This window comes from Coloeus monedula (assembly GCF_965178545.1).
Source record: "Coloeus monedula genome assembly, chromosome: 16".
Taxonomy (NCBI): domain Eukaryota; kingdom Metazoa; phylum Chordata; class Aves; order Passeriformes; family Corvidae; genus Coloeus; species Coloeus monedula.
The window spans coordinates 2,507,064-2,516,933 of NC_138796.1; the positions used below are offsets into that span (position 1 = coordinate 2,507,064).

Here is a 9,870-nt window from a genome sequence, read left to right on the forward strand (position 1 = left end):
CTGGGAATGCCTGGAGCTGTGCTTCCATGAAAGACTGCATTTTTTTTCAGCAGAGACAGACTGGTACAGACTAATACATTGCTAGTTTAGATGCAATGACCAGAAATAAACCTGACAGTCTTTTTATATTCCCCCCCCCCCCATTTTATTTCTTTCCTCTCCCTCGAGTTTCCTATTTGCTAGGAGTCTTAAACTGTATGTTGAGAGTGCTGTCTCAAGCCACATTGTTTGCATTTTTACAGTCCTTTCTGTTGGGAAGCTCTTCTTGTGAAATGGGTAGGGCTTCCTTCAGTTCTAGAAGATTCTGATATTAAAAAGTTGTGTATTGTTGAAATGCTAAGGAGACGAACTCCTCTATGAGGGTTTAAGTGCTCAGTTGTGATAACGCATAAAAGCTGAAATAGAAAGTTTTAAATGAAACTATAAACATGACTAAAGACTACTTGCAGGCTCTGAGTATATCAAGACAGTATTTTGTATCTGGTGTTTCTCACAGTCAGCTCTTCCCATTTATGCAGTTGTGCCCTTTTTTTAGTATTCTATCTCTCACTATATTGATTTTTCTTTGGGCAGAAGATGGCTATCATGAAAATTTCATATATTGTAAAATTCATCTGTCCAAAAGACTACTCTGGGTTTTAGAAGGCTGGGAGGGTGCAGAAAGCTTTTGGAGAGTTTGCTGCTCTGAATTGTTCAGAGGTGACCATGTTAAGTCTGAGTGCCAAACCTGGCAGCCAGACAGCAATTCTGGTTTTTTCTATCTAGACTTAGCCAGAGCCTATAAATAGACATCTTTATCTTGGTAGACCTAAATTATCATTCAGTTCTGCATTGTTTGAAGCATGGTGTAATGAAAATGAATGCAGCAAGTTAAAAACTGAAACCTGCTGAGTGCTAGTGAGTCTTCCTTGGAGCAGCTTGACACATTATGAGCTTTCAGACTTTTCTGCATAATGAGTGGTGTTGGTACCATGAAATTTTCTGCCATCCGCTCTAAGGTATTTTGAAATTGTTGCCTATGCTCTCTTTGCTAGTGCCCAAGTTAGATCTGTTTTGCACAGGGAGATGTTTCCTTGCCTTAAACAGCTTCTCTTGGCAAATTTCTTGGTTTGTGTAATATTTTCTTCTCATTTGAAGGAAACTGTGACATTATTTCCCCAAACTGGAGAGGAAATGATTCCAGCCAGACATATGAGTGTGTTAATTTTTTCTGCCAGTCAGGCGGTTACGGAATGCTTGGAGATGGTCCAAAAGCTTCACATCCGGGCCTGTCCCTCCAGTGGTGCTTATTCCAGCACATCTGTCCTTGGGAGGATGTTGTTTCTCTTCCCTGATCTGGGGTGAGAGAAGAGTGCTGGGTGATCAGGAAACCGGTGCCTTCCGGTACCTGCTTGGCTCTTGTGACTGAGGCTCTTCCAGGTCGAGGCAATCAGTGCTGTGGTCAAGGGAAAATGCTTTTTAAAAGAAAGCCAAACTTTGATCCAACCAGCTGTGCAGTTGCTGAGTCTTTTCTGTCTGGTGATATCTAAATGAACTCAGGAGGAGAAAAAACATTCTTGGTGTATGCATCTCCTTCAGCTCTAAAACTTTTATATAAATGAGCTGAAGATTTGGGTAGAATTTTCTAACTTTAGATACCTTGTTGCCTTTAGCCTTAAGGCCTTTTTTACTTAGAAGATTTGTTTCCTAAGTCATTGCCAGTTGTTTTTCCCTTTATTATAGATGGTTTCTTTTACCTTGTTGCCTAGTTTGTACTTTGCTCAGAGTTAAAAAAAATAATAACCCTATGTTGAGTTACAAAGGTGAAGAGGGTTTCTGTTTCTGTACATTTTGCCTGGTAGCCTTTCCTTGTAGCTTACTTACATTTCCACATGCTGTGGAAGATACCGTGCTTCTATACCTCATTATTTGAGATGTCTGTGCATTTTTGTAATCAGCTTGATCTTTCAGAAGTATGTCACTTATCTCTCCATTTCTGTAGATGTTTATGGATTCATACTCTGGTTTTCTTGATCCTCTTCTAACTTAATTCCTCCCAGTCTTAATCTTTAAAAGGCTGGGAGCTGGAATAAGAGATGAAGTATGGTACTAAACCCTTTGTTGTTGTTTTGTGAGCCTACAGCAATCTCAGCCAAGGACAAGAATGTTTTATTATCACATGTTTTTACCTATTAATGTCATGTGCAGAGTTTACAGGCCACAGTGCCTTATCAGCCAGCTGCTTGGGCTGCAGCCCATTGTAAAGGCATATTAAATGTGTCTTATGTGGTGACCCCTGCAAATTTGATTAGTACAGATTAGATTTTGAGCTTTATTAGCGTTTCTGTGCTGTTGACAGCTGCAACTCAGTAATGGGGTGGGGAGACAGAGACTTGCATGTGAGAGTAGTTCCTTATCCTGCCAAAAAATCCTGACTGACTGCTTTTTTTTTTTTTTTCCATTTTTCTTTTCTTTGGAAGAGTAACTGATAGCTTGGTGGAGCAGGGACTTAAGGTCTGTTTTCATGGCTCCCATGAGTGCTGTAACCCAGTGGGCTACTGGCTGTTTTAGGGAAAAGGGAGCAGTAAGAGGGTTGTTGGAAATGCTTACTCTTTGTGGCCTCCCTTGAGCTGGGAGATGTTTCATGACAAAAGCTTCATCAAAACTGCAGCATGATTACAAAAGGTTTCAGGTTTGAGAAATCTGGCTTTTCCAGAGAGAGGGAGTGTTGTTAGGAAAACATTCAGCAAGCTCAACTGCTGTTTACTGCTTGGCAATTCATATTGTTCTGGGAGTGTGTGTTTCAGGTCTGTTGTTTCTTTCTCAAATTATAAATAGGTCTTCTTTTAAATATATGGTTATTACTGATATTTTTTATTGTGTTTTGGCACGATATCAGAGTTTATGAGAAGCACTTTTGTTCAGTTTAAGCTGCTCTGTGATAGTAACCTGTTTCCCTGTTTGATTCATTCTCTCTCCTGAACTGTTTTTCTGCTAGAGCTGGGCAAGCCATGACCTCTGGTAGCTGATATTGACTGTTAGCCTGGAAAACATGGTGATGGTTTAGGGCCATAAAAATGTTAAGTGATGTTAATCTGCTAACCTTGGAGAGCAGAACGTGACTTAAAGCCATGGCAGTTGATCCTGGGTTATGTGAACACGAGTCACGTTGAGGTGGTGGCAGGGAGTGCCCTGGCAGTCACCGTGACTCGGCGGCTGCTCTTCCATTGGTCTGGAAGTGAGTCAAGCTTGAGTTCAGCATTCCTAGCCCAAATACTTCCTGATACTTGAACCAGCTCTCGGTCAAGGTGGTGGGGAATTTTTCTAGTGACTTACGTGCCAGTTTGAACATCTCTGCAATGCTTTATTTACAGATCTGTCACAGTGGTTGTACTAAAATGCCACCAGTTCTTCCCTCACTGTCTCCAGTTCACTCAACCATTCATTGTGTCACGGCTTCTGCATCTTGCACTATTTTGCCTTCACTTATTTCACCACACCTGCTTGCAGATTAAATTTTTCTTAAGATATGAGTGCGTCTGGTGGAAACAAAGTTTATTGAGTACATTGAATGTTGCAGTGTGTTAGCACTGGGTTATTGTGGAGGTCATGAAACCCAGCAAAAGGAAGGTACAATGTGCCACATACTTGGTCTGCAATGCAAATATGCAGTAGATTGGTATCAAGAAATGTCATGATATCCCTAGAATTGTTCTTTAATATGAATTGGATTTCTGTATTAACCAAAAACCCAGCTGTCTTAAGCAGAACAAAAAGATTAAAAAATTATGCTTATGTCTTAAATTTGGTTATATCACTTGGATTAAACTGGGTGTCTTGTGTGTATTAATGGTGCTCTTTTATGCACAGGTGTTCAATAGCAAGATCAACTGTTTTGAAATGTTGGCTTAATGAAATTAAATACTGCTGAATGGATGATGCACAGGTGGTGACATAATCCTGAAGTCAGATAACTATGGTGTATCTAAACCTTTAAACTAATAACACATGAATGCTTTATCTACAGTTGTCCTTCTTGGAAATGAGTTTTAAAATAGTGTAATGTGGGAAGCCAGGTGTGTTCTGAAGCAGCCAGTGGCAGCAAAACAACTGAAAGGGCCAAAGCAATACTGTTTCTAAAAAGAAACTGTTTCCTACAGGGTGACATTAGCAGGTGTAAAGAAAAGGAACTCTGTGGTTGCTGTTGTCTGAACTGTTAATGAAGGAAAAATTGGCATTTTTGGAGCAGTAGTTATTTCCTCTGTCAAGTGTACTCAATGATATAATGACCCATGAAGATGTTTTAAAAATACTGAAAGATGACAAATTAGTAAATATGGTATATTTTGGCATAGGATTTGCTCCTCATTGATGACATCATATTTGTTCTGTTAGTGATGTTCATAAGCACCTTACACACTTGACATTAAATCTGAAAGTAAAGACACATTCTTAACCACATGTTTGCTTGTGAATGGAGTGACAGGAAGGTGGTAAAATGCCCTTAATTTTATTGATGGGACCCTTCCCTTGCCCCAGCCAAGCTGTCCAGGGGGTTGCTCCTGTTGCTGGGAGCCAGCTGCTGGTTCTGCAGCCAGTGCTGGTGTGAGTGAGCAGCTGTGGGTGTCAGACCAGCCCAGGGCTCCCTGGCAGCACTGGCTGTGTCCAGCACTCTGCAGACTTGGTATTTTTGGTGCAGTGGACATGTGTGAGGGCCTGGACAGAAGGAGCAGGTCTGGCCACTGATGGTTGGCCACAGCTCTTGTGGCTGATGGCACCTCCAAAGCTGATGCTGCCTCAGGACAAGCTGCAGTAACATGTTCCTTTAACCTCCCTCATCTGTGCCTGATCCATTTACCATTAAGCAATTAAACCATACTTTGAGAAATAAGCAAAACTTAATTATTTCCTTGCCCGTTGTTGAAGCCCTGATGGCAGCACATGTTTAATTCTGGAATCCTTTTGTTTGTAGGGGGAAGAGTAAAAACATGGAAACGGAGATGGTTTATTCTGACTGATAATTGCCTGTATTACTTTGAATACACAACAGTGAGTATATATCATGGTGAATTCTCTTTGTAATCAAGACATATAAGTAGCCAATAATGTGATATTTTCCTAATTTTTTAGGACAAAGAACCTCGAGGAATTATTCCGTTAGAAAATCTTAGCATAAGAGAAGTCGAAGACCCTAGGAAACCAGTAAGACAGTTTCATATTTATTTTCTAAATGAAGATAAGTAAACCATAGGGAACTTAATCGTACTGTTAAATGAATTTATTTGTCAGTTTTGTTTTGTTCTTTCAAATTTATTACTTCATTTCTACCCTCCAGAACTGCTTTGAGCTCTACAACCCCAGTCATAAAGGTCAAGTAATTAAAGCATGTAAAACTGAAGCTGATGGTAGAGTGGTGGAAGGCAACCATGTAGTGTACAGAATATCTGCTCCCACCCCAGAAGAAAAGGAAGAGTGGATTAAATCTATCAAGTGAGTTTAAAGTTTTAAATGTTTTTCAGAAATGAAGTATAAGCTCTTTTCAGAGTATGATACTGAGAGAATTTGTTGTAACTTGTTTGAAGAACTCTGATGTGGCAATGTCCTCGAGGATTAACAATGAGCTCTGCAGGGTTGATGGATGAAGATACAAATCTCCTGTTACTCTCTGGTCCTAAAGAAGTATTGCTGCTAACTCAAATGAGGAAAATAGGATTTACTGTTTTATGCATATGTAAAACCTTGTGTGAATTGTCTTTAAATCTAATTCTATTGGATTCTTACTTCACTTAATAATTAACTTCAGTAACGTGTTTCTTCAGCATGTTCACAGGCAGCTTTAAACTTCCACAGCCTGACTTTATCTTGGAAGGTGTGTTAACAGACCCACTTAAAATAAATAAATAATAGTCAAGATGTGAAGATGTGAACTCTTAACAAATCACAGCTGAATAGCATCTTTTGCTAAAGAAATACTTGTGGTGCTTAGAAGTCAGCCATCCATCTTATTAAGAATGTGGAGTCATCCACAAGGATGAGAGGTTTTAGTTTTCAAAACCAGGTATTTGTTAACCAAACTGATGATTCCTTTTTTCTCTTCCAGAGCAAGTATCAGCAGGGATCCCTTTTATGATATGCTGGCAACAAGGAAACGAAGAATTGCAAATAAGAAATAGAACATGATCAGCAGCTTGTAAAGCTGCATCAACCAACAACAGCGTACAGTGGAGAGAGAGAAGAAATTGGACAAACTAAGTGAAGACAACTGTAAATTATATATATATATACATATATATACATTTTATTATCTCATAAAAACTTGGCAAAACTTTTTCAGGGTAAATAGTTACTGGCATATAATTTGAAGCACGCTTCAAATCCCAGAGAATGATTATATTGGAACTTAATGCAACTGAACACATGGAAGCCTTGTTTTCACTTACATTAGTGACAACTCCAGTTTACTTGGGCTGGGAGGGAAGGAGTCCAGGGCTAACACTAAAATGTCCTCTACCTGTTACCTGAGCACATTTCCCATAAAAGGAGTGATTATAAGACTTTGAGTTCTCACTAAAGTGCAGCTCCAACAGTGGAGCAGGGCATGATCTGGCTCTGCATTTTCCTGTAAGCAGAAACCTCACAATCCCAGTGTCAGTTTTCAAGTCGTGTGTGTTTCAAAGTAACAGCTGAGTGCAGCTTTCATTCAGGATTCCTCTCCCACCTTCATGGAAATAGCTTTTCTTCAGAAACACAGTGACTGGCAGCTCAGCAGGTACCTTGTGGTGCCAAAGGGTTTGTCAGTGTGCACTGAAGTACAGGCAGGGCCCAGCAGCAGAGGTTTGAGCCTGTGGCCATGACACAAAGTACAGATGTGGTCTGGTGTTTGCCAGTTGGCTAAAATACACTCCTGCCTGCTCATACACTCACAACAAACACTAGGGTTTAATGACTGGTTTAATCTGGTTTTTATACAGTAACGTCCTTCTTGCATTTGAGATGATGTAGTTTGATTAACACTAAGTTGCTACTAAAGGAGAGAGATGACAGGGCTTGTGTGATTTTAGGCCTTGCGTGTGAAAACACCCCCAGATAATTTCACATGCATTCAATGTTTTTAAAGGGAAGAGCCAGGAAGGTGAGCTGTCTCTGTAAGATGCAGCCCTAGAGAGTTAAACAAGCAGGATTCGCTCCTTTGCTTGATAACAAACTTTGGGCATACAGAGTTCATGCAAGTTCATACAAGTTCAGCATTTTTATTGCATTCTTAGAGGCAATTTTCAGATTTGTGCTTCAGCAGTTAAAATTGAAAAAAATAGACGTTTTTACTGAAAAATAAAGTATTACACATTGATTGCCTGGTGCAGCTAGGCTTCCCCACAGGCACCTGTGTCTGTCTTTGAAACTTGTGGAAGATCTTTCTGTGGTCCTACTCATGGGTCTTTCAGGAACACATCAAGTGCTGCAGCAGATTTTACTGCAGTGCTTTTCTGTTGATAGCACACATACTGTTCTTAAGGTAAAGCCCCTAATTCCACAATGGGCACAGGAAGTGGGAGGTTTTGACTCCACTGCTTCTGTTACTACTCAGTTTGGGAAAAACTTGTTGAACCTGAGCTGTGCCTACTGTGCCAGTGGATGCTTTGGAGACCCAAAATGTTAAAAGCAGCTTTGCTTGTTGGTTACAGGAGCATTTCTGGGTCGGTTGTAGCAAGATGTGCTGCACTGGCAAACCCACAGACTTAGCAAGTTGATCTGTTTGAAATCTCCTTTGAACTGTGAGGGAGAGTCTGTTTCACTGTTCTGTCTTACTGATTTGCCTTGTTTTGCATGGGGTGTCAGCCGTGTGAGTGTTTTGCTTTATTGCATGTTTGCAAAAGAGGCTGAGAGGAGAAGAACAAAGTAAACTTTCCTACATTTTAGGTTTTCCCCAGCGTGTGTGGAACTGCTTGGGTGAATGTTTAAATCCAAGCGCTTCCAAAGGAATACAACTCGGCCAGAAGGGATAGAATCCTTGAGTAAGTGTCAGTGTGGGGATATCTTTGCTTAATGGAACACATTTAAACTCTTTATAGAAATGAATTAAGTTCTGTGTCCTGTGTTTGCAAAGCAGCACAATGATGGAGCTGCTGCCAGCACTTGTTTTGAGTCTTCTGTTCTGCAGTGACATTTTGTTTTCAAGCACTGCTTACATCAGTCATAGCTGTGGACAAGTAGATTTGTAATGCAAATAGTGACAAGCCAAATCAGTGGTACTAGAGAGCATAAAGGTGAAAGGCAGCAAATACAGTATTTCTGGAGAAATGTGAGATTACAAAAGCATTAATAAGCCATGAAGCACTTTTGTATCAATTCTTATCTTCTGAAATACCACCTTTGAGGAAATCTATTTATTTAACCAGGTGAGGATGTCTGCCTATAAGCATGAAGGAAATGCCTTGAGAGTTCATTTGCTGTATTTAGTTTGAAGTTCTTATATCCAGCAGAAATAATTATTTAGAGTGACATGTAACTGAGGCTATTATAGCAGGAAATACATTATTTCTTAGCATTGAAATGCAACATCTTAAACAGCTACTTGTGGTGCTCAATGTATCTATTTAATTTACCAAAGCTAATGGAATAGCGTTTGTGTGTGTGTTTGTATTTGATTTCAGATGCTCTTTGTAACAGTATTAACAGGGGAGTGAAACTGGCCCAAAATTTCCACTGGCCATGAGGCCAGTAAAACAAAGTGGCTTGTGAAAATTTTGGCCATATCAGGTACTATCCACGAGGGTGAAGAAAAATCTCTCAACCTTTCCCTTTTTTATTGGGCTTCAAGTCCAGGGGTGGCTACTGAAAGTGGCTGCTCGGCGGCCTAAAGCAGGATCTGTTACAGTTTGGCCATGCTGAGGAAAAGTCCTCTGGGGACAACAGATTCTCCCTTCCTGCTGCACTGAAACTTGAGTGGTTCTTGAGCTCTTTGCTTTTGACTCTGCCCTTTACAGCTGCAGGGGCAGTGAGAGCCATGGTGCCAGTGCAGCTGGAAGGGAGCTGTACACAAAACTTAAGCTCAGCTGGACTGACTTAAATTTTACAATATTCTGACAAAATAAGCTCTGTGTCACTTAACATTTTGAACCGTTTTAAGCTGGTACAAAACTGAACCTTTATAAACTGAGCAGCATTTATAATGCTTCATATATAAAAAACTGCATATTTTTAAGATTTATTACATATCTATGTAGATATGCTTGCTGGAAAAGCTGGGTCTGTTGTAGACCAGATGCTACAAATTAAGACTTGTGGCTTACCAGTTTCATTTCTATATTTTCTTGGAAAATGTTTCTAGCTAGAGTTTAAATATAAAATGTAAATACTGTACAGGTATGTATTGATATGAGTATTACTTGGTGTACACAAGTGATTTGCATGACAAAATATTCTGTATCAATCATTGTTAAAACGGTGATGTTCTTATGTAAAGCCACAGCAATATTAATGTTCTCATTTAGCATTATAAGACCTGTTGCTTCAATCTGTCAGTTTTCTCAGAAATAAAGTGTGTAACTGTACTATCATGTATCTCCTCATTTACCAGGAATAGATGAGAGGCAGTTGCTGACTCTTAAGAGGTTAAAGTTTAATTTTATGACTGCTCTTGTAAATAAAAGGCCTCTTTTCCCTACCCCTTAGGCACAGTAATTTGAATTACCAGGTTTAATTTTTCAGAGAAAAAATCCTTCAACTGCCAAATGTTTCAGTACAGTGTGTTACCACATGAGTGTGACTCCAGTAAGAGCTGGTTTCCCTTGAGAGCCACCCTAAATTGAGGTATTTTATTTTGTCAGTTCCCTGCCAGGAGTTTCAGTCAGATGTGAGGGGCAGAAACGGATCTCTGCTCCTGGAGTAGAT

The 9,870-nt window shown here is 39.9% G+C and overlaps 1 protein-coding gene across 2 annotated transcripts in view; it reads left to right on the plus strand.

Moving 5' to 3' along the window:
• Window positions 1-9,819, plus strand: part of CYTH3 (cytohesin 3) — a gene marked incomplete at its 5' end in the record, with an annotated part of 49,201 nt that extends 39,382 nt beyond the window's left edge. Inside the window, 4 exons of one of the 2 annotated variants that reach the window (XM_082292523.1) lie at window positions 4,952-5,028; window positions 5,110-5,181; window positions 5,315-5,469; window positions 6,080-9,818. In XM_082292523.1, coding sequence (XP_082148649.1) covers window positions 4,952-5,028; window positions 5,110-5,181; window positions 5,315-5,469; window positions 6,080-6,152 — 377 coding nt within the window. In that variant the 3' untranslated portion in view covers window positions 6,153-9,818. Of the gene's footprint in view, window positions 1-4,951; window positions 5,029-5,109; window positions 5,182-5,314; window positions 5,470-6,079 lie in introns of both variants that reach the window. The other variant, XM_082292522.1, reaches the window with a different exon arrangement.
• Window positions 9,820-9,870: the final 51 nt, after the last annotated feature.